The sequence below is a fragment of the Procambarus clarkii genome, chromosome 41 (genome assembly GCF_040958095.1).
Source record: "Procambarus clarkii isolate CNS0578487 chromosome 41, FALCON_Pclarkii_2.0, whole genome shotgun sequence".
In the NCBI taxonomy this organism is placed as follows: Eukaryota; Metazoa; Arthropoda; class Malacostraca; order Decapoda; family Cambaridae; genus Procambarus; species Procambarus clarkii.
Window position 1 is genome coordinate 14,855,972 of NC_091190.1, and position 25,000 is coordinate 14,880,971.

At 48.8% G+C, this 25,000-nt stretch overlaps 1 protein-coding gene across 3 annotated transcripts in view; it reads right to left on the reverse strand.

Moving 5' to 3' along the window:
• LOC123761022 (atrial natriuretic peptide-converting enzyme) overlaps positions 1-25,000 on the reverse strand; it is a 504,836-nt gene that overhangs the window by 139,387 nt on the left and 340,449 nt on the right. The window contains exon 2 of one of the 3 annotated variants that reach the window (XM_069339376.1): positions 23,722-23,829. The exons of the other annotated variants lie outside the window; for them this stretch is intronic. Within the exon in view, the coding sequence (XP_069195477.1) occupies positions 23,722-23,829 (108 nt within the window). The remainder of the gene's footprint in view (positions 1-23,721; positions 23,830-25,000) is intronic. 3 annotated transcript variants of the gene reach the window in all.

Consider the following 25,000-nt stretch of genomic DNA (forward strand, 5'->3'; position numbering starts at 1 on the left):
GTATTTAAAGGGTGGGAAGGTTCGGGGTCGTGAAGCAAGGCCGTCTATACTGAAGTGTGCGTCATTGTATTAATATACTTATTAATATAAGTGGGAGTTAGATGGACTGGGGAGGGAGTGAGGGGAGAGAGAGAGAGAGAGGGATGAGGGGGCGTGAGGGGGCATGAGGGGCGTCCAGGCGGGGTGAGAGGGGGTGGAGAGGGGCGGACAACTTCAGTTACAGCCTCGTAACATCAAGGTAATAAAACCTAAGATGATGCAGTAAATTATTCACGAAGCCATTGTGATGACTCCACACTCCTCTTACTTCTGGGTAGTGTGAGGGGGTGTCCAGGTGGTGTGAGGGGGCGTCCAGGTGGTGTGAGGGGGCGTCCAGGTGGTGTGAGGGGGCGTCCAGGTGGTGTGAGGGGGCGTCCAGGTGGTGTGAGGGGGCGTCCAGGTGGTGTGAGGGGGCGTCCAGGTGGTGTGAGGGGGCGTCCAGGTGGTGTGAGGGGGCGTCCAGGTGGTGTGAGGGGGCGTCCAGGTGGTGTGTGCGGCCTCCAGACGGTGTGAGGGGGGAATAGTGGAGCAGGGGAATGTGCATAAGAGTCAGAGTGGTGTGCAACTACATAATTAAAATATTATATCTTACGAGTATTCCAAATGTTAGACCAACACACGCTGGTACTAACCTCCACCACGACACACAAGCGAGACAGGGTAAGAAGAGTAAGGGGAGACATGATCACCACCTACAAAATTCTCAGAGGAATTAAGAGGGTTGATAAGGATAAACTTTTTAACGCAAACAAGGGGACACAGGTGGAGACTGAGTACCCAAATGAGCCTCAGGGACGTTAGAAAGAACTTTTTCAGTGCCAGAGTTGTTAACAAGTGGAATACATTAGGCAGTGATGTGGTGGAGGCTGACTCCATACACAGTTTCAAATGTAGATATGATAGAGCCCAGTAGGCTCAGGAATCTGTACATCAGTTGATTGACGATTGAGAGGCGGGACTAAAGAGCCAGAACTCAACCTCCCCCCGCAAGCACAACTAGGTGAGTACAAAGCATAAAAAACGAGACGTGTCACGGGGAAACTCGTAAAATCCCTGCTAATTCCAATTCCAGACAAGGGGGTATTCATTAAAACACATAAAACTCCTATTTGCGCTTGCCTCTGCGCATCGCAAATGCTCTCAGCTCTCCCCCCTTCCCCCCCCCCACACACGCACAAAAAAAAGTTCAAACAGAAACAGCCAGGATAGTCTCAGTAATCCTACAGTTTCCAGGAAATGGCACTCTCCGCCACTGACGTCACACTGTCAACAAACTTTAAACGCTATTTTCACCGAGGGTTCTGAATGGGGGGAGAGTCCTCGATTAATCCCAAGTGTCAACACAGCTCCAACCAAAGCCTAAGGCAACCTGTATTGTCCAGTGAAGAAAATTCAAGTGCGATGTACAAATACCAAACTGGCGTTAGGGTGGGGAAGGGTGGGGGGGGGGGGGGAAAGGACGTAGGAGAAGGTAGCGGGTGGGGGGGTTGAGATAGGGAAGTAGATAAACTCAATCAACTTTTTTTTTTAAGGCACTCTCTTATCACTAGCCACTCCTACTTTTACAGAAATCTAAACTTAATTGTTAGAAAATACAACTTAAAAGGATGGATATATATATATATATATATATATATATATATATATATATATATATATATATATATATATATATATATATATATATATATATATATATATGTATGTGTGTGTGTGTGTGTGTGTGTGTGTGTGTGTGTGTGTGTGTGTGTGTAGCAGGTCTACAGGATAGGATAACGCAACTCCTCACCAAGGAGACCACCAGCTGGACACTAAGAATAACGAAGGAACTACTGTCACACAAGATGGATTACTGGTTCACCGTGAGGAACCCTTCCACATGCTGAATCAACGCGAACCATACAACCACCGCCCCAACGAACACAACCTAACCCACAACACAAGTTCTACTACTGTTACTTTCATACAAAGTTGTTACAACGGAATAACGTTAAAAAACGTTGTAGTTATCGTTGTGTATGGGTGACGGTGGTAAGGGCCAGCAGCGAGCCCAACTGCCTTGTTGACCAGTCCAGCAACGAGGAAGTCTGGTCGACGACCGGGCCGCGGAGTCGCTAATCCCCGAAATCACCTCAAGCTAGGGTGGCTCCTTGGCATGAGTGACTATATAACGCCGCATGCAAGAGTCCAGGGGCCAGATTCACGAAAGCACTTACGCAAGCACTTACGAACGTGTACATCTTTCCTCAATCTTTGACGGCTTTGGTTACATTTATTAAACAGTTTACAAGCATGAAAACTTCCCATTCAACTGTTGTTATTGTTATAAACAGCCTCCTGGTGCTTCGGAGCTCATTAACTGTTTAATAATTGGAAACAAAGCCGCCAAAAATTGAGGAAAGATGTACACGTTCGTAAGTGCTTGCGTAAGTGCTTTCGTGAATCTGGTCCCAGTACAACAGTTCACGACCAAAGACCACACTGACCCCCCCTAAAAAAAATCTTCCACTAACTTAAACTAATCTTAAAGCCTGACTGAGCCTAACATCGATTGCAAGATGCGATTCTATTGAAATGCTTTGACGGGACAGAACTGATTGTGTCTGGCACGGCATATTAGGGAGCCGGTCGGCCGAGCGGACAGCACGCTGGACTTATGATCCTGTGGTCCCGGGTTCGATCCCGGGCGCCGGCGAGAAACAATGGGGCAGAGTTTCTTTCACCCTATGCCCCGTGTTACCTAGCAGTAAAATAGGTACCTGGGTGTTAGTCAGCTGTCACGGGCTGCTTCCTGGGGGTGGAGGCCTGGTCGAAGACCGGGCCGCGGGGACACTATAAAGCCCCCGAAATCATCTCAAGATAACCTCAAGATATCCTTTTCGACGCGCGGCAACAATACGTGGTTTTCCCACGCCCAGTGAGTGGTAACTGCGTGTTTTGTCGACGTAACCCACTTCACATGCATTATGCCAGGAATAACTGCAGCAGGCCGTCAGGTGCAGCCCATGGGGGGGGAGGGGAGGGGGGAGTGGGGAGGGGCGGGAGGGAGGGAGGGCGATGACTAGTTTAAAACTTCTCAGTTGGGTGTAACACTTTTCACAAGGTGGTGCTCGACAGAGTGAGTGAGTAAGTGAACGAGTGAGTGAGTGAACGAGTGAGTGAGTGAACGAGTGAGTGAGTGAACGACCGAGTGAGTGAACGACCGAGTGAGTGAACGATCAAGTGAGTGAGTGAACAGACCGAGTGAGTGAACGATCGAGTGAGTGAACGATCGAGTGAGTGAACGATCGAGTGAGTGAACGACCGAGTGAGTGAACGATCGAGTGAGTGAACGACCGAGTGAGTGAACGATCGAGTGAGTGAACGATCGAGTGAGTGAACGACCGAGTGAGTGAACGATCGAGTGAGTGAACGATCGAGTGAGTGAGTGAACGACCGAGTGAGTGAACGACCGAGTGAGTGAGTGAACGACCGAGTGAGTGAGTGAACGACCGAGTGAGTGAGTGAACGACCAAGTGAGTGAACGATCGAGTGAGTGAGTGAACGACCGAGTGAGTGAACGAGTGAAAGATCGAACGATTGAGTGTGTGTGTGTGTGTGTGTGTGTGTGTGTGTGTGTGTGTGTGTGTGTGTGTGTGTGTGTGTACTCACCTAGTTGTACTCACCTAGTTGTGTTTGCGGGGGTTGAGCTCTGGCTCTTTGGTCCCGCCTCTCAACCGTCAATCAACAGGTGTACAGATTCCTGAGCCTATCGGGCTCTGTCATATCTACACTTGAAACTGTGTATGGAGTGAGCCTCCACCACATCACCCCCTAATGCATTCCATTTGTCAACCACTCTGACACTAAAAAAGTTCTTTCTAATATCTCTGTGGCTCATTTGGGCACTCAGTTTCCACCTGTGTCCCCTTGTGCGTGTTCCCCTTGTGTTAAATAGACTGTCTTTGTCTACCCTATCAATCCCCTTCAGAATCTTGAATGTGGTGATCATGTCCCCCCTAACTCTTCTGTCTTCCAGCGAAGTGAGGTTTAATTCCCGTAGTCTCTCCTCGTAGCTCATACCTCTCAGCTCGGGTACTAGTCTGGTGGCAAACCTTTGAACCTTTTCCAGTTTAGTCTTATCCTTGACTAGATATGGACTCCATGCTGGGGCTGCATACTCCAGGATAGGCCTGACATATGTGGTATACAAAGTTCTGAATGATTCTTTACACAAGTTTCTGAATGCCGTTCGTATGTTGGCCAGCCTGGCATATGCCGCTGATGTTATCCGCTTGATATGTGCTGCAGGAGACAGGTCTGGCGTGATATCAACCCCCAAGTCTTTTTCCTTCTCTGACTCCTGAAGAATTTCCTCTCCCAGATGATACCTTGTATCTGGCCTCCTGCTCCCTACACCTATCTTCATTACATTACATTTGGTTGGGTTAAACTCTAACAACCATTTGTTCGACCATTCCTTCAGCTTGTCTAGGTCTTCTTGAAGCCTCAAACAGTCCTCTTCTGTTTTAATCCTTCTCATAATTTTAGCATCGTCCGCAAACATTGAGAGAAATGAATCGATACCCTCCGGGAGATCATTTACATATATCAGAAACAAGATAGGACCGAGTACAGAGCCCTGTGGGACTCCACTGGTGACTTCACGCCAATCGGAGGTCTCACCCCTCACCGTAACTCTCTGCTTCCTATTGCTTAGATACTCCCTTATCCACTGGAGCACCTTACCAGCTACACCTGCCTGTCTCTCCAGCTTATGTACCAGCCTCTTATGCGGTACTGTGTCAAAGGCTTTCCGACAATCCAAGAAAATGCAGTCCGCCCAGCCCTCTCTTTCTTGCTTAATCTGTGTCACCTGATCGTAGAATTCTATCAAGCCTGTAAGGCAAGATTTGTGTGTGTGTGTGTGTGTGTGTGTGTGTGTGTGTGTGTGTGTGTGTGTGTGTGTGTGTGTGTGTGTGTGTGTGTGTGTGCGCGCGCTCGCGCGCACTCATCATAAACGTGCTTGAAGGGGTCACACCTCTTGAGCTACTAGTAATTTAAACCAATGACAACTCTAATATTTCTCAGGTTTATTTTTAAAGCTGTGCATTAAACCCCAAAACACCAACTTCTGAAGCCGTGGCTGTTGTTTCAGATTTAGCTACTCAGAACGAAGTGTCCATGTAGCACGGGCTATGGTGAGCCCGTAGTTCTGAAGCCCCTCCCCCCCCCCATATATATTTAACCCCTCGCTACGCTGTACTTCCACCTCACCTCTACACGACTCCATTATCTTAGCAGCTTCCTCCACCCTCTTCGTTCCTTGGTTCTGTTGGTCCATGCATTGCTTCAAGGTCCATTTCTCATCTCTCCTCTCCAGTCTGGTGAGGTTCATTTCGCTCAAGGTTTCCTGCGTAAGCCACAGTGCCCCTCTGCTTAGAAGCTAGCCATACTGCTAATCTCTGGGTCTTGTGTAGTAGAGGACATGCTGTTTGGTCTCACGTAGGTTGTATGCGGTGTTTCATTATGTCCTTAGGTCTAGGCTACTGGTGTGTGCCACTGGTGTTTGAGACATTGACAAAAGGGGCAAGTTGTGGGACATGAATTTCATTGTCAGCTCTCTCTCTCTCTCTCTCTCTCTCTCTCTCTCTCTCTCTCTCTCTCTCTCTCTCTCTCTCTCTCTCTCTCTCCGTCCCATCCTAAATCCTTATCCTAACCCCTTCCAAGTGCTATATAGTCGTAATAACTTGGCGCTTCCCCCTTGATAGTTCTCTTCTTCTCTCTCTCTTTTATAAAACATGAGAGAAAGAAAGAGAGAAAGAAAGAGAGAAAGAGAGAGAGAGAGAGAGAGAGAGAGAGAGAGAGAGAGAGAGAGAGAGAGAGAGAGAGAGAGAGAGAGAGAGAGAGAGAGAGAGAGGGGGAGGGAGGGGGATGGAGGGAGGGGGGGCATTCCATGTCCCACAACTTGACACGCCAAATAATACCCCACAAATAGCAGAATAAATCATTCCTCTACGCACCCTTCCATCACATTTCCTATCCTCCAGCTGCCAGTTCCATCCTATGCCCACTTCCCAAATCAGCTCGGCATCGTCCCCTTCATCCTCCTCTAACAATCATACCTTCCAATCAACCACAACCCACCAGGTGGAGCAAGTTTAGCTTTAGCTACCAAACACGCACCATCGTGTCAGCAAGGCGGACACGATATCATAACTCTTCTTCTATCGTATCTTAACTCTTAACTATATTTCCCATTATCAAATATATTTGTTCACCTGTACCTGTCCATCTTCTTTACTCCCCCCTCCTCTTCCCCCATTCCCATCCCTCCAAAATAGTCCCCATTCTATCACACATTAAGCAGATCACCCTTCCACTACTTCCCTTCCCTCACAATACTTTATCATGTGTTGTCACCATCATAACACTATCCCCCCTCCCCCCCCCCCCACACACACATATACACACACCAACCCTCCACACCCGGAAACGGAGCATAAGCGAGCGTGAAAGTGTAAATAAACATTCAGAGTGTACTTTGAATTAATGTACACACAAATAGATGCTAATGCAGACTAAACAAATGAATTCGGAGGAACGGATACACGTGCAAAGCCCTTTTCCCCCTCTCCCCCCTTTGCCTTTCTTCTTTAGACCCTATTCCTCGCTGCCTTCCCAACGCCTATTCCTCGCTGCCTTCCCTACCCCTATTCCTCGCTGCCTTCCCTACTCCTATTCCTCGCTGCCTTCCCTACCCCGTCGTAATAGGCTCAAGGCGCACCAAGTGTTTGAGTTAAGGTTTACAGAGATCAAAAGCCGCGGGAAAGTCCACTAGAAAGTTGGTCGGTAACTCATTAACCGTCTCAGTGTCAGTACTTGATGTGGTGCTGGGCGTGTGATGCTGCTCATCCTGGGAGCCCTAGCCAGCAGCATCCCCCAGGAGCGACTGACAGACAGGCATCCCTCTACATGCTATATATATATAGCACATATGACACACACATATATATATATATACATATGACACAGCCAGGCACAAGTCAGGTGCAGTAATCCTGGGGAGCTTGGTCTAATGTTAAGTAATTTACAGATTTATGGATATTGTGTTCTACGTCAAATGGACCTAAAATCCGGTTATCATTTATTAAAGTTAGTGCATAAGTTAACCACAGTTCTTTGGTATGTACCCACTCCCATGTTGGCGCAAGGAAAGGGAGGGAAAGGTGGCAGGAGGGAATGGGGGGTGGCAGGAGGGATGGAAGGGGTGGCAGGAGGAATGGAAGGGGTGGCAGGAGGAATGGGGGATGGCAGGAGGGATGGAAGGGGTGGCAGGAGGAATGGGGGATGGCAGGAGGGATGAAAGGGGTGGCAGGAGGAAAGGAGAGAGGCGAGGCAAGAGGGGGGTACACCACAGTTCCTGAAGCCTAGCGGCCCATTTGACGCAATACTCATAATGTCAATCCTCGCCTGAAGTCAGTAGCATACAGATTAACGCGCAGTGAACATGCATTGGTCTCTTCACTGCTCGCTACTGTTTGCACTACTTCACCGACTGTTTGCACCGACTGTGTGCGCGCTGCACCTCTTTAACAACTACCGTCTACTCAACTAAACATACATTGGTGTTTGCTGAGTCCACAGACACGAGGCCACCTCTCAAACAGCGAGTGGGCGATGAAAAGACAAGTGTTTGAGGGATGCTGGGGAACACACCCAAGATGCTGTGCTCACTTGGATTAATGTGACGGCACTGTAGACTGTGAGGGCACTGTAGGCTGTGAGGGCACTGTAGGGTGTGAGGGCACTGTAGGCTGTGAGGGCACTGTAGGCTGTGAGGGCACTGTAGGCTGTGAGGGCACTGTAGGCTGTGAGGGCACTGTAGGGTGCCTCCGCTGCTGGAGGCTATGACGGCTCCTGCAGGTAATCAGCCCTCATATCCTGCCAGTTCCGGGTGAGTGAGGAGGACTTGAAGACCTCCTGCAGGAGCAGCAGCAGCAGCAGCAGCAGCAGCAGCAGCAGCAGCAGCAGCAGCAGCGGTCAACGCTCACGAAAAAAAAGTCTGTTGTGACGCTGTTACCAACTAGTTACTGGCCTGTAGGGATGGTGTCTAGACGAGAGGGAACTTGTGCTTCATATAAGGTTTTGCAGCCATTGCTGTCAAGGTGTGAGATGCGCCGTAGAGCTGTAAGTTTCCTGGCTGCCTTTTGAGCTACGTTAAGCACGTGATCATGACAATTTCTTCTCTTGTCATGTCCTGTGTGTTCTCTTGTCATGTCCTGTGTGTTCTCTTGTCATGTGCATGCGTATTCCTGTCAAGTCACATGTCACCACTGTCATATTTCGTGTGCACTCACCGGTCTCGTCTCCTTTACACTCACTGCTGTCAAGTCTCATGTGCACTCCTGTCATACCTCGTGTCACGGCTGACATGTCAGGTGTCACGGCTGACATGTCAGGTGTCACGGCTGTCATGACCATCGCCTCCCTCCTCCGTACCTGACACAAGATATTACCTAAGGCTCCAACAAGGTCAACTTGGTGAAATTAAAATGATTTAGTAAAATGACTAAAGACGACCATTGTTATCTGAAATTCTTTTCAATAAATAGGATTTTTTGATCTTGTCTTTTGCGTCCAGAGCCTTCGACGGGTACCTGGAGGCGGGGCGGGGAGAGGTGGGGAGGGGCGGGGCGGGGCGGGGAGGGGCATGACCGCTGGGATCAATTAGGCACCGACAGGAAAATGTTCAAGAGGCTGCCGGAACCGGAAATGAAGAGGTTGGGGGGGGGGGGGCAGAAGCATGCTATGGCTCAGGGCGCCCAGAGTTGTGGGAATAATTGCGGGGGTCATATTAGGGCTTTCCCCTTAGGCTAACCACCCACCTGTTGCCTTGAACTCCACACACACACACACTCTCTCTCTCTCTCTCTCTCTTTCTCTCTCTCTCTCTTTCTCTCTCTCTCTCTCTCTCTCTCTCTCTCTCTCTCTCTCTCTCTCTCTCTCTCTCTCTCTCTCTCTCTCTCTCTCTCTCTCTTTTATTTTTATTTTTATTCTCTGTCCCCAAAACGCAGTCGGGTTGTGGCCATGCCTGAGCGGACTTGTTTCTGTAATGACCTGCTCTGTGATGGAACTAGTGAGAAACATTGTATTTTAGGCAGTTAAATGTTCGACTCTATGATGACCCCGGGCTCTAAAGACACGACCTCGTGACGTCCCTTCTGTGCGTCAGTGTTCAGACGCTCACGTCACTCGGGGTATGAATATAAGACAATATTAACATCAAATAATTGAAATACAGTGATGTTATTTATTGTACTCCACTAGCCAGAGTGAAGCAGGCCATTAGGGGACTGCTTCATGGCACCAGCCTGCCGTGGCACACCGGTTGCCCGCCACTGGGGAGCAGTAATTAGGGAGACATATTATTTGAAATAGGGAAAGTACATCAAAGGCGCCTTGAAACGAGGCGACCAGCTCTCTGGTGCTACAGTGTTGGTGAATGTGTCTGTTGGAAAATGCTAGAGGCCGGACACAAGAACCCGTCCACCCTACAATAACCCGCCCACTCTTCAGGAACCCGATCACACCTTAAAAATAAATGTCCATCTTCGAGGAGTTTTCCAGCACTGTAAGACGAAGTCACAGTGAAGAAGAATGTTTACATAACAGGAGAAAGTCCGCCCTATAGGGAGCCAATTCGCCTTCCACGTGGAACATAACCATCTTCGGGGAAAAGGGGCCCAACCACATTTCAGAAGAAATCCACTCACATTCCAGGAGAAGGAGCCCACCCATCTTCCAGAAACCCCACCCATGTTCTAGGAGCAGCCCACCCATCTTCCATAAGCCCCACCCACGTTCAAGGAGCAGCCCACCCATCTTCCAGAAGCCCACCCATCTTCTAGAAGCCCACCCATCTTCCAGAAGCCCCACCCATCTTCCAGAAGCCCCACCCACGTTCAAGGAGTAGCCCACCCATCTTCCAGAAGCCCCACCCACGTTCAAGGAGCAGCCCACCCATCTTCCAGAAGCCCACCCATCTTCTAGAAGCCCACCCATCTTCCAGAAGCCCCACCCATCTTCCAGAAGCCCCACCCACGTTCAAGGAGGAGCCCACCCATCTTCCAGAAGCCCACCCATCTTCCAGAAGCCCCACCCATCTTCCAGAAGCCCCACCCACGTTCAAGGAGGAGCCCACCCATCTTCCAGAAGCCCCACCCATCTTCCAGAAGCCCCACCCACGTTCAAGGAGGAGCCCACCCATCTTCCAGGAGAGCCCACCCGTTCCTCGGTGGCGCCGTGCCAGTAAACCTGACAAAGGTCTGTTAAACTTCGAAGTTTTAGATTTATTACAGGACTGTGATAAGTTAAATGGAAAATTAAGAAGAGATCCTCAGACTGTAAGGATACTCTAGCCACGTTTGTCCTTGCAAGATATGGTAAGACGTGACACCCATCCCCACACACCTGAAACTGAAAACCCGACGACGTTTCGGTCCATCAAGGAGCATTATAATGTTGACTTGATAATGGTCCAATACGGACCGAAACGTCGGTTTTTCATTCACAGCTGCGTGGATTGATGGCAACTCTTTAGCTGCCGTCTAGCTGTGAGTGGTCGTCTGCATGTGGTAAGACATCTTATTTATAATGAGTTTAATTAATCAGGAGCAGTTATTGTAGCTCATGCAACTAATTCTTTCTCTGGTTACGGCCGGTGAGGCTCAGTAACAGTCATACAATTCGGCGTCACCAATTGCTCAGTCTAGGCTGGCGAGGTAACAAGACGTGACTCTCTCAGTCCGTCCTCTAAACAAAGACCCAAAAGTGATTCCATCCACCCGCCAACCCCCCCTGTTTATGAATGAAAAACGGTTTACACACGACTCACAACTGCTGACGTTCGAACACTTCCGGAACAAGTGCTTCACTGACGAATTTTGTTGGAACCACAACGCTATAAATGCGTCACCATACGCCACTGTGGTGTACCAACGGAGCACCATACGCCACTGTGGTGTACAAACGGAGTACCATACACCACTGTGGTGTACAAACAGAGCACCATACGCCACTGTGGTGTACAAACGGAGCACCATACGCCACTGTGGTGTACAAACAGAGCACCATACGCCACTGTGGTGTACAAACAGAGCACCATACGCCACTGTGGTGTACAAACAGAGCACCATACGCCACTGCTGGGATAAAGTCCACTTCCATACGCAAGAGAGAAAGCTCATCTCGACGATAGCGTCCTCTGATCCCATACAAAAGACGACTCCAGTACCTCCTCAGCCGGTGTAGCCAGAATACGTTCATGTTACTGCTAGCCGTGCCCATTATTTACTGTTATCTTGAGGTTATCTTGAGATGATTTCGGGGCTTTTAGTGTCCCCGCGGCCTGGTCCTCGACCAGGCCTCCACCCCCAGGAAGCAGCCCGTGACAGCTGACTAACACCCAGGTACCTATTTTACTGCTAGGTAACAGGGGCATAACCGTGCCCCCCCCCTCTCCCCCTCCCCCCTGGCCACGATAGCGATCCAGCTGTGGTCAAGAGGACACTAATGAGCGCCTCCACATTCCCTCAACATACCACACGCACGCTCAAAGAACTCACGAATCCCACGGAATCCACATTCAGCGAAAAACCACATTTTCTTCCTTCCCGCATCTTCCTCAAACTTAAAGAAAAGGGGGGGGGGGAATTGGAGCTCAATAAACATCTCCAGCAGGAATAGTGGAAGTGGGGAGTTCAGTCTCTCCCCTACAGCACCTTGCCAGCTGTTGTTGTTGTTATAGATTCAGCTACTTGGAACAAGTTCCAAGCAGCACGGGCTATGGCGAGCCCGAGCTTGCCAGCTCTTACCTAAGCGTCCGCACTTACCCAAGTGCTTCCCATTCTCACATCACATCAACAAATCTTTTTTGACTAGTTGCATATGAAAAGGGCTGTAATTTTTCCAAGCTTCAGTACATCCACCAGGAAAATATGATTTATCAATTACAGTTATTTAAAGGAACGATGAGGGAGCAGTGGTTATTACTCGATCAGTCAGGTTAAGGTTAGAATTGGTTGGGTGACCGCGAGAAGAGTCTCACCCTTAGCTATATATATATATATATATATATATATATATATATATATATATATATATATATATATATATATATATATGTGTGTGTGGAACCTGCTAAGCCTAATAGAATTTCTGATCCCATCAATGGTATACCATACCTCACATATAATAAGGAGGGGGGGGGGGTTGAGCGTCGGCTCTTTGGTCCCGCCTGACTATCTGGAATCATCTTGAGAAGAATGAATTCCGTATTACACAAGCTAACGTTGTTTTGTTGTTGCTTTAGACCCCGCTACTTTGAACCAAAAGTTGCAAGTAGCACGGGCTATGGCGAGCCCGTAGTGGCCTTGCAACACGCTAACTATCTCCCCCATTACTACGATCACTAGAGGCTCTCCTCCAGTACTTGTCAACATAACTCGGGTACTCACCACTATTCCGGATTGTTCTGTGCTTCATCGGAGACCGGGAACTCTGGTAGAACTTGGGGCCACAGTAGGTAGGATAGTGCTCCAGGGTGCCGGAGTGTACAGTAGGGCTTGGGAGACCTAGCCCAGCCCCAGCCCCAGCCCTGAAGACCTGAGGACCCCGACACCGCTCAAAATTGCACTTAAACATATCTTTTAAAAAAACGCGGAGATGTCCACTGCCTTAAAAGGCTCAGCAATCACTGACTATTTAAGGACACGTAATATGGCGCATCTTAACTACCCCGAGGTTGACTCAAAATGAGGTAAGATGGCGCATCTTAACTACCCCGAGGTCGACTCAAAATGAGGTAAGATGGCGCATCTTAACTACCCCGAGGTCGACTCATAATACCGCCGATCCCCCACACCACACTGGGGGAGGGGGGTGAGAGGTGAGGTCTGGTCAGGGGGCGTCATGGGAAATGATTCAGTTACTGGGAATGATCGCGTCTGTAACGACGGTAAGATAGCCCGTCCTCCGCCCCGGCGAGACGGGAGGGGCGAGAGGGTAAGGGGAAGAGAGAGACAGGAAGAGGGAGGGAGAAGGGAGAGGAGAAAGAGGTAGATAACACAGACGATGGTTCATTCTGGCATGGGAGTAGTTACACTCCACGCCATATATGTAGATTAAATACCCCCCACACCCTGTCCCCCCCCTGCTAACCCTGGCCCCAGCCCCCCCATAAAACCCCCCATCCCTTACCCTCCCTCTACCCCCTCCCTATCTGTAATATAAACACCTCACTTCGTTCCCTCATAATTGAGAGAAAAATGCAGGATGAGGCAGAGAATGAGTCGTGTGTGTACTCATCTAGTTGTGCTTGCGGGGGTTGAGCTCTGGTTCTTTGGTCCCGCCTCTCAACTGTCAATCAACTGGTGTACAGGTTCCTGAGCCTACTGGGCTCTATCATATCTACATTTGAAACTGTGTGTATGGAGTCAGCCTCCACCACATCACTGCCTAATGCATTCCACCTGTTAACTACTCTGACACTGAAAAAGTTCTTTCTAACGTCCCTGTGGCTCATGTGGGTACTCAGTTTCCACCTGTGTCCCCTTGTTCGTGTCCCACCCGTGCTGAAGAGTTTGTGTGTGTGTGTGTGTGTATATATGTGTGTGTGTGTGTGTGTGTGTATGTGTATGTGTATGTGTGTGTGTGTGTGTGTGTGTGTGTGTGTGTGTGTGTGTGTTTACTAGTTGTGTTTTTACGGGGGTTGAGCTTTGCTCTTTCGGCCCGCCTCTCAACTGTCAATCAACTGTTTTACTACTTTTTTTTTTTCCACACCACACAACCCCCCCCCCCCCCAGGAAGCAGCCCGTGACAGCTGACTAACTCCCAGGTACCTATTTACTGCTAGGTAACAGGGGCATTCTGGGTGAAAGAAACTTTGCCCATTTGTTTCTGCCTCGTGCGGGAATCGAACCCGCGCCACAGAATTACGAATCCTGCGCGCTATCCACCAGGCTACGAGGCCCCCCAGAGTGTGTGTGTGTGTGTGTGTGTGTGTGTGTGTGTGTGTGTGTGTGTGTGTGTGTGTGTATGTGTGTATGTGTGTGTGTGTGTGTGTGTGTGTGTGTGTGTGTGTGTGTGCGCGCGCGCTCACGTGCGTCTCTTCATGGCTCCGTTAATTCAGCTATCAATCACCTAAAGAAATATGCTCCAGAAACCCCCCAAAAATTCTATCATTTCTAAATTTAAGCCTATAAGAGGCTTAAAGCCTTCCCAAACCTTCTCCAGATTACTCCATTTACAGAATAATAGAAAGTAAATAGTAAATTTACTATTTACTATTAGTGAATATTTACTCTTTTTACTATTAAATTTACTATTCAGTAAATAGAATTGACTGAATTTGCTTCAGTACATGTTTCTTTACCTGGTTGATACCTGGTTGATGGGGTTCTGGGAGTTCGTCTACTCCCCAAGCCCGGCCCGAGGCCAGGCTCGACTTGTGAGAGTTTGGTCCACCAGGCTGTTGCTTGGAGCGGCCCGCAGGCCCACATATCCACCACAGCCCGGTTGGTCCGGCACTCCTTGGAGGAATAAATCTAGTTTCCTCTTGAAAATGTCCACGGTTGTTCCGGCAATATTTCTTATGCTTGCTGGGAGGACGTTGAACAACCGCGGACCTCTGATGTTTATACAGTGTTCTCTGATTGTGCCTATGGCACCTCTGCTCTTCACTGGTTCTATTCTACATTTTCTTCCATATATATTATGGAATATAATATATTCTACATATATATTATTCACCTACATCACCAACCTCCATCAGTGCCTCTTTCTTAGATGCTGCCGCTGGTTAAGCATTTCCTCCGTGTCAGTGTTCTTGAGAATCTTGTACGTCGCAATCATGGCTCCTGTCCTTTATGTTATGTAGCAGGATCGAGCTCCGTCAAGGCTTTCCTCAAAGTGGTGAGTATCCCAGGTGTATCGTGAGTAAGTGATGAGGTGTATGAGGCGGTGCCTGGCGAGTACGCCAGAATGCTTATCAGTGGGCGAATGAGTGATGGGTTATACGATATCAGGCAATCACCGCTACCTCATCACCACCACCATCACCATCATCACCACCAACGGCATCACCTCCACAGCCACTTCCTAACATCAATTTCTCCATCAAATTTTGTCAAGTGCATCAACGTTTTTGCTGGCGAACGATAGCATATAAGTCACTCACTCAGGTAGACAGGTGCCTCCCCTTATCTCCCGTCCACTAGCCGTCAACAGACGGATATCCACCCGTCATTAAGTCGCGATAATCGCGTCGTCGATCCTTAACGGAGCTGCGTGCATGGGTCTCGCTTCCGGCGGCGTGAGAGGGCTGGGGACCCGTCTCCCACGACTCTTCCTCATATAATATGTAATGGTGGGTGACGTGATGCAGTTACGTAAGCCGCTGACATCGCCCGCAGTCTACGGGCTCACCATAGCCCGTGCTACATGGACACTTCGTCCTGAGTAGTTAAATCTAAAACAACAACAACAACAACAGCAGCCCGCAGTCATCCAGCAGCGGCGCTCACCTTTACACATCTGAGTGAGTGAGTGAGTGAGTGTATTCACCTAGCTGTTCTTGCGGGGGTTGAACTCTGCTCTTTCGACCGGCCTCTCAACTGTCAATTAACTGTAACTAACTACTAACTATTTTTTTCACACACACACACACACACACACACACACACACACACACACACACACACACACACACACACACACACACACACACACACAGGAAGCAGCTCCGTAACAGCTGTGTAACTCCCAGGTACTTATTTACTGCTAGGTAACAGGGGCATCAGGGGTGCAAGAAACTTTGCCCATTTGTTTCTGCTTGATCCGGGAATCGAACCTGGGCCACAGAATTACGAGTCCTGCGCGTTGTCCGCTCAGCTACCAGACCCCCAATGTACTCACCTAATTGTGCTTGCGGGGGTTGAGCTCTGGCTCTTTGGTCCCGCTTCTCAACCGTCAATCAACTGGTGTACAGATTCCTGAGCCTATTGGGCTCTATCATATCTACATTTGAAACTGTGTATGGAGTCAGCCTCCACCACATCACTTCCTAATGCATTCCATTTACTAACTACTCTGACACTGAAAAAGTTCTTTCTAACGTCTCTGTGGCTCGTTTGGGTACTCAGCTTCCACCTGTGTCCCCTTGTTCGCGTCCCACCAATGTTGAATAGTTCATCCTTGTTTACCCGGTCGATTCCCCGAATGTGTGTGTGTGTGTGTGTGTGTGTGTGTGTGTGTGTGTGTGTGTGTGTGTGTGTGTGTGTGTGTGTGTGTGTGTGTGTGTGTGTGCGTGTCCGGCATCGTTTGTATTCAATATTTGTGGACAAGAATTGAACTTGTATGCACCGCACATCACATAATTTCTCCAGTGACGGATAAAGACACAACAGCCTGAAGTGTTTACCGTCCAGGAACCTGTGTTACACAGAGCAAACAGGGAGTAAATCCTATTAACACTGACGCCAAGATACGCTTTTTTGTTTGTAATGGGCTAGCGACCTTAATGATGACCTCGTGTTGCGTATTGGCGCATGCCACTTACAACCCACTATAGAAGAGTTTGGTAACTGTTGTGAATCACAAGTGTTATCTTGAGGTTATCTTGAGATGATTTCGGGGCTTTAGTGTCCCCGCGGCCCGGTCCTCGACCAGGCCTCCACCCCCAGGAAGCAGCCCGTGACAGCTGACTAACACCCAGGTACCTATTTTACTGCTAGGTAACAGGGGCATAGGGTGAAAGAAACTCTGCCCATTGTTTCTCGCCGGCGCCTGGGATCAAACCCAGGACCACAAGATCACAAGTCCAGCGTGCTGTCCGCTCGCCCGACCGGCTCCCTGTTGTGAATCTTTCTTGTAAAACTTACGGGCTATTCATGCCCGTGCCACCTCTTGGGTGGCTTAATCTTTATAAATCAATCTTCTTGTAAATGACAGGAACAATTCCTTTCTAGTTGTATTTACTTGTTCTGGTACATATGACTTGCATGACCAAACGCGGCGGCTCTGTCTCTTTCTCTGTTTACATAGCTGGCGTATGAAACGCAGCGACAGGCAAACGGGTAGCATACGCGTCCATAACCCCGTAATGGCTTTATATCCACCTGCCATCAGCCACAGCACCACGAAGCACCACCTGTAAACAGGCAAAATATCTTTATCTTTTCCCGTAGTCTCTCCTCGTAGCTCATACCTCTCAAGCTCGGGTACTTGTCTGGTGGCAAACCTTTGAAACCTTTTCCAGTTTAGTCATTCCCTCCATAGAGTGGGCACAGCATCCAATTATAGCGTTAAATTAACGTTGACGTAAAGTTGGCTATTGTGCTCAGTTGGTTTGATACGTCAATAACGATGACAATATGTGGCCAGAGCTCAGCGTATGAATATGTAATTTGCCACAAGACTTGTATGGTAAGAAAACTCCAAGGATGCAAAAGAAAATGTGTAACGCGTCACCAAACTGAGGCTTTCACCTCGTGGGGCATAATTTCCCCTTGGCCTTGAATACGACTCATATACGCCCAGGAGGTAAAGAAACAGGTGGGGCATTTTTCAAGGTGTCAAGACGGCGTTAAAAATTGTGGTGTGGTGTTTAATTAGAGGAGCGGTGGTGGGACGGGTTGTGAGGTGCAGCCCTGCCTCACTCACGGCTCCCCTCACTCACGGCTCCCCCTCACTCACGGCTCCCCCTCACTCATGCCTCCCCTCACTCATGCCTCCCCTCACTCACGGCTCCCCCTCACTCACGCCTCCCCTCACTCATGCCTCCCCTCACTCATGCCTCCCCTCACTCATGCCTCCCCTCACTCATGCCTCCCCTCACAGGGGGTTTTCAATATTTTTTTTGTCCCCATTGTGCAAGGGGCGGTAATGAGCTGGATGTGTCAGGGACTGGCACTGGAGGGCTGGCACTGGAGGGCTGGCACTGGAGGGCTGGCACTGGAGGCATCAGACTGACACTCGTGGCATCAAAGTTGGCAGTACTTGAAAAGTCCGCGCGTGCGTCCGCGCGTGCGTGTCCCTCTGGGTTTGTTCCCCAAATACATTGTGGCTAACATTACCTGGGTGTAGGTGCAGCCTGGCAGCTGGAACACGCTTACACGATACTTCATTCCTCATGGCACCGGGGAACCCGAAGCAGGTGGCTATCCTGCTCAACATACCTGGAGCATACCTGGACAGGGTTTCGGGAGTTCTTCCACTCCCCGAGCCTGGTCTGAGGGCAGGCTCGACTTGTGACAACTTGGTCCAACAGGTTGTTGCTTGGAGCGACCCGCAGACCCGCTCCAAGAAACAGATATTTCTTCAGGGAGGAAGTAAAAGATGGACACAGGTAGGTTGTAAGTTAATGCTTTACCTTTAACATGTTAACAGGGTTCTGGCCCCAGTAGGGGCCTCGTAGCCTGGTGGATAGCGCGCAGGACTCGTAATTCTGTGGCGCGGGTTCGATTCCCGCACGAGGCAGAAACAAATGGGCAAAGTTTCTTTCACCCTGAATGCCCCTGTTACCTAGCAGTAAATAGGTACCTGGGAGTTAGTCAGCTGTCACGGGCTGCTTCCTGGGGGTGGAGGCCTGGTCGAGGACCGGGCCGCGGGGACACTAAAAAGCCTCGAAATCATCTCAAGATAACCTCAAGAAGAAGGTGACATTGTCTTGACTCGAGACACTATACGCAGTGGCGCTGAGTGCGTATAACGCCCCTGTGGCCACCCGGTGAACATCGACCTATCGTGCAGTTGAAGTGAAAATATATGCGTGCGTCGGTGTGGCTCAAACACGGGCAAAGGAAGATGGGGCGGCGTGTCGCGCCGTTCTCAAAGGTTTAGTTAGTTACCCGACTCTCATAATTATGCATCCCGGGGCCAGACTGAACCTCCCAGCCTCATTGGAATTTAGGGAATTTTGTAATTTTTTGCCTCACTTCACCTGACTTAATTCTTGATGATGAATGAGAGCTGTTAAGAGACGTGTGGGAGGTCTCTCAAGTTACACCCCCGCGCCTGTGCCAAGTAAGTCCACTACGGGCTCACCATAGCCCGTGCTACTTGGAACGTTTTGTTCCCAGTAGCTGAATCTATAACAACAACAGTGTGGGAAGTCAACTCCCTCCCATACGACCAAACCACTCACTAGAAAGTGAAGGGACGTCGACGTTTCGGTCCGTCCTGGACCATTCTCAAGTCACAATCGACTTGAGAATGGTCCAGGACGGACCGAAACGTCGTCGTCCCTTCACCTTCTAGTGTGTGGTCTGGTCAACATTTTTCAGCCACGTTATTGTGACTCCTCGCTTGAATACTGGCAATAAGATACAGGTGATGATGATAATGACACCAAGTGTAAACTATGTGGTATGTTAAGGTCTCACACCCTCACCCAGTGTGTTCTAGATTGTCCGTTGATTAATGTATATAGAAACACTATGATAAGGACTGTTCCTGAACAAATAGCCTGGATGTAACTCTAATTACTCCCAACCACAACCCGTATGATGACATCCACTTACACCATCACCACCACTACACCACCTGCACCCTACCACTAATACCACACACCTACCACCCAACCGCTATCATTCCCCTATCTTTCAGCACTATCACTAACATCCCACGACAACAACCATGTCCCCAAACCCCCACCAGTGTCCCAACCACCACTAATACCCCCCACCAGTGCCCCCACCACCACCAATACCCCCCCCCCAACAGTGCCCCCAACCACCACCAATACCCCCCCACCAGTGCCCCCCAACCCCCCCACACTATCAGTCCACACCTTTACGCGAAGAAAAAGATATTCCTGGGTTCCGGTCAGCTGCCCGACCGTAAATTTTACTTGCAAGTCAAAACATTTTACCAACCATGAGTGGGGGTCACATTGGATATTTTGCCTCAGTGTCAAGACACGGGATTGTGGGCTGTGTACTTCGTGTGTGTGTGTGTGTGTGTGTGTGTGTGTGTGTGTGTGTGTGTGTGTGAGAGTGGAGTCTTAATCCTCACAAGTCATTCCCTCTCCGTCTCAGGTGATGGCCAAGATGGAGGTTCCTGGTCTTCACTGTATATACACACATATAACATGCCTCTCACGGGACTGCAAGTCACACAACTTTCTCTTGTTTGACATTCCATCGTGATCTCGGGCGAGGAGCTCATAGGCGGAAGTGACCACCAGGTGACGAAGCAGGTATATCGGGGGTCCGAAGCAGGTATATCTGGGCCCCGAAGCAGGTATATCGGGGCTCTGAAGCAGGTATATCTGGGCACCGAAGCTGGTATATCTGGGCCCCGAAGCAGGTATATCGGGGCTCCGAAGCAGGTATATCTGGGCACCGAAGCAGGTATATCTGGGCTCCGAAGCAGGTATATCTGGGCTCCGAAGCAGGTATATCTGGGCTCCGAAGCAGGTATATCTGGGCTCCGAAGCAGGTATATCTGGGTTCCGAAGCAGGTATATCTGGGCTCCGAAGCAGGTATATCTGGGCTCCGAAGCAGGTATATCTGGGCACCGAAGCAGGTATATCGGGGCTCCGGGAGTATATACCTTCTACAGTCGTTCCAAACTGTGAACAAAGCCGTATATATATGCAGCGTTTGACACGGTGTATCTTGAGACATTTTTAGATGATGAACATTTAAGTGTTCTCGGCAGTGATTCAAGAGTTCTTGGCGTTCAAGAGGACCGCGGAGGAATACCGAATTTGATGCTGTTTCACTCGTCTACTGCTCTCGCTTCATGCAGGTAGGCGTTCAATCCCCGACCGTCCACAAGTGCTTGGGGCACCATTCCTTCCCTCATGTCCCATCCCAAATCCTTCTCCAAACCCCTTCCAAGTGCTATATAGTTGCAATCTTGGCGCTTCCCCCCTGAACATTTCCTTCGAACCTCTCTTCCTGTTCCTCCTCCTAGAAACACTCCTCTACAATACTCACAGGATCATCCTCCCTCGAAACCCCACATTAGAAGCACCACTTTTTTCCCCTCTGTGTAGGGACACTCTCCAACACTCCCTCCCCCCTCCAACTACCCCCTCCAACCCCTCCAACTACCCCCTTCCCTGCCCGCAGCCTCCTGAACCTTCCCTCACAGAGATACTCTGTTCACTACATGCTCAACCTCAGAGGGTAAGAGAACTAGTGTCGGTAGTGGTTTTAAGCAAGTCACTAACCCGCTGAACCCCATGACCGTGGGGGAGGGAGGGTTGGTGTGGGGAGGGAGGGTTGGTGTGGGGAGGGAGGAGGGGAGGTGGGGGGTTGGTGTGGGGAAGGGGGGGGGGAGGGGGGGAAAGTTAATCAGTTCTATGACCTTCCACATTTCATGCAGAACCACTCGTGAATGAACTTTCTCAGGGGGAGTGTGTGTGTGTGTGTGTGTGTGTGTGTGTGTGTGTGTGTGTGTGTGTGTGTGTGTGTGTGTGTGTGTGTGTGTGTGTGTGTGTGTGTGTGTGTGTGTGTGTGTGTGTGTGTGTGTGTGTGTGTGTGTGTGTGTGTGTGTGTGTGTGTGTGTGTGTGTGTGTGTGTGTGTGTGTGTGTGTGTGTGTGTGTGTGTGTGTGTGTTTGTGTGTGTATATGTATGTGTGTGTGTGTGTGTGTGTGTGTGTGTGTGTGTGTGTGTGTGTGTGTGTGTGTGTGTGTGTGTGTGTGTATGTGTGTGTGTGTGTATATGTATGTGTGTGTGTGTGTGTGCGTGTGTGTGAAACTACTGGGCTCTATAATATCCATCACTTGAAGCTGTGGACAAAGTCAGCCTCTAACACATCACTTCCTAGCGCATTCCATATGCATACACTACTCTAACACTACTCTTAATACCTCTGTGACACATGTGAGCACTCAGTTTCCACCTATGATTCCCCCTTGTTCGCGCCCTACCTGTGGGAACTAATCAGTCTTCACCCTATTCTTTCAATTCCCCTGTGTGGGAGGATTGTTGTTGTTGTTAAAAGATTCGCTACGTGGAACAAAGTTCCAAGTAGCACGGGCTATGGTGAGCCCCTAGTGCCTTTGTGGGAGGGGGGAGGGAAGGAGGGAGGGGGTGTGGATTGGGGGGGGGGGAGGATGTGTGGGTGTACACACCTCTCACTACACCACTCTGGCACTTAAGTTTCACTCTCGGCATGTCTGCGTTACTAAACCATTTAATACGTTAGCTATCACTTTCTCCATCATTGTTCATTACCAACTTTCTCTCTCTCTCTCTCTCTCTCTCTCTCTCTCTCTCTCTCTCTCTTGCCAAGTGTGTTGGTGTGCCGGGGGAGTGGGAGGGGGGGGGGGAGAGCTTCCCTACACACTCGCTCGGCAGGTGTGTAAATCCTTCATACCCCTACCTTGAGGTGATTGCCGGGCTCAGCGACCCCTGGTAGCACTTTTACCCCAGGCGCCGAGTGTCTCAGAAGCAATGGGGACAAAATATATTTTATATCAATATTCATTTATAATATATATATATATATATATATATATATATATATATATATATATATATATATATATATATATATATATGTGTGTGTGTGTGTGTGTGTGTGTGTGTGTGTGTGTGTGTGTGTGTATACGTATACACATACATTGTTTCAAGACATCTCTGAACCCCATGGTTGACCCCCCCCCCATGTAATGTATGTTGGCCATCCCCCCACCCTCCTTCCCCCCTCCCCGTTAGCCCTACTCACCCCCTCCCCCCCCCCCCCCCGGCTGCCCCACGCCCGTAGCAGCACCTCCAAGTTCTGCACTGTGAATGTCGTCAAGTTCTACACCGAGAGTGAACTGTCAACCAAAATGATGTTTGCGATAAAACTTTAACACCTGACTACCGGGCTTAATAACCTGCGTTACTCCTAAAAAATATATATCCCATCAAATGAACAAATCCACAAGGGCCGTGACGAGGATTCGAACCTACGTCTGAGAGCATCCCAGACGCTGCCTTAATCGACTGAGCTACGACATGGTCAAAAAAGAATAGCAACCGGAAATTCTACTGAATTTACATCACATCAAAATATTTCGTTTTTCCCCGTAGCAACATTTCCCATTTCCAAACTATATTCGAATTTTTTATCTATTTTCATCGTTAAATAAAACAAGTATTCATTTTTATGTATATAAAATTAAAAGTTGCAAATTATAAAAGAGCCTTTTATTTTTGGCAACAGAGAGCCAAGGGGCAAATATGACCTCCCCCCCCACCCTGGCCGCAAGGCCGCCCCCCCACCCCCACCCTAGCCGCCCCCCCCCACCCTGGCCGCCCCCCCCCCCACCCTGGCCGCCCCCCCCTACCAGCTCCACGTACACAAAATGGCCATATCATTTCTGCATTTATAAATAAACAGTGCAGAACCATTCGCGCAGCTGAAGTTCAGATCTGAACACAATTTCACATGATATAATAAAACTCAAATCAAATTTGTGTTTGCCAACATTTAGCACAAATTGTCTGACGTTCAATATTATAAACATTTCATACAACAAAATTTTGCAAACAGAAATAAAAAATGCAACGTATCTATGCATCTATGATCTAAAACCGTCTACTTATTACCCCAAATAAACATTACCAACCACCACCACAACTTGCTTAACCACCACCACTCTAGGACCAACTCAGTGAAGGAGGAGGAGGATGTAACTCACGTCGAAGTCCTGAAGGACGGGGGCGTCGCACCCCTTAGCCCTGAAGGTAGACTCCGGCCCCAGGACGATAAGACCCCGTCGCATACCGGAGGCCATGTCGTACCGCGGCTACAGCCACCGGCCGGTGAGAGAATCATGAGGCAAATTAAAATACATGACAAAGTAAATTAAAGACATTCTACACGACAAGTCACAGTGGTATTTGGAACTGAAAATTAATACTTACAATAAGAGTCACAAAATTAAATATAAAATAACACACATATATATATATATCTAACACACACACACACACACACACACACACGCCTACGTGAGACCCGTCTTAGAGTATGCCGCGCCATCATGGAGCCCCCACCTGAAGAAACACATAAAGAAACTGGAGAAGGTTCAGAGGTTTGCGACGAGGCTTGTCCCAGAGTTACGAGGGATGGGATATGAAGAGCGGCTGAAGGAACTGAACCTAACGACACTAGAGAAAAGAAGGGAGAGAGGAGATATGATAGGGACATATAAAATACTCAGGGGAATTGATAAAGTGGAAATAGATGAAATGTTCACACGTAATAATAACAGAACGAGGGGACATGGGTGGAAACTGGAAACTCAGATGAGTCACAGAGATGTTAGGAAGTTTTCTTTTAGCGTGAGAGTAGTAGAAAAATGGAATGCACTTGGGGAACAGGTTGTGGAAGCAAATACTATTCATACTTTTAAAACTAGGTATGATAGGGAAATGGGACAGGAGTCATTGCTGTAAACAACCGATAGCTAGAAAGGCGGGATCCAAGAGTCAATGCTCGATCCTGCAAGCACATATAGGTGAGTACATATAGGTGAGTACACACACACACACACACACACACACACACACACACACACACCATAAAAATACAAACTATACATGCAAAATGTATACAGAGGCAAGAATGATGGTAATCCTCACTTACCTCTTGGCGACGAAAAACATACAATATAAAACACAAACAAACAAACAAGAGAAAAAAACAAATACTAAAAACAAAAAAAACATATCTCATAAATAATAACGAAAAAAAAAATGCAAATAATTCTAACATTCACAACAGGAACGCCATTCGAGGTTGCTAAAATAATGACCCTTATAATTTAAAAAAAAATTTACTGTCTAGTACCAACAGAAACGGAATGACGCGGCCCAAACTCTCCCAGAGAGTGAGTGGAGGAACGTCCCGTTGGGAGAGTTCAACACGGAGAGGCTGGCAAGGCCCGAGAGAGTTCAAGAACCGGTGTTGAACAT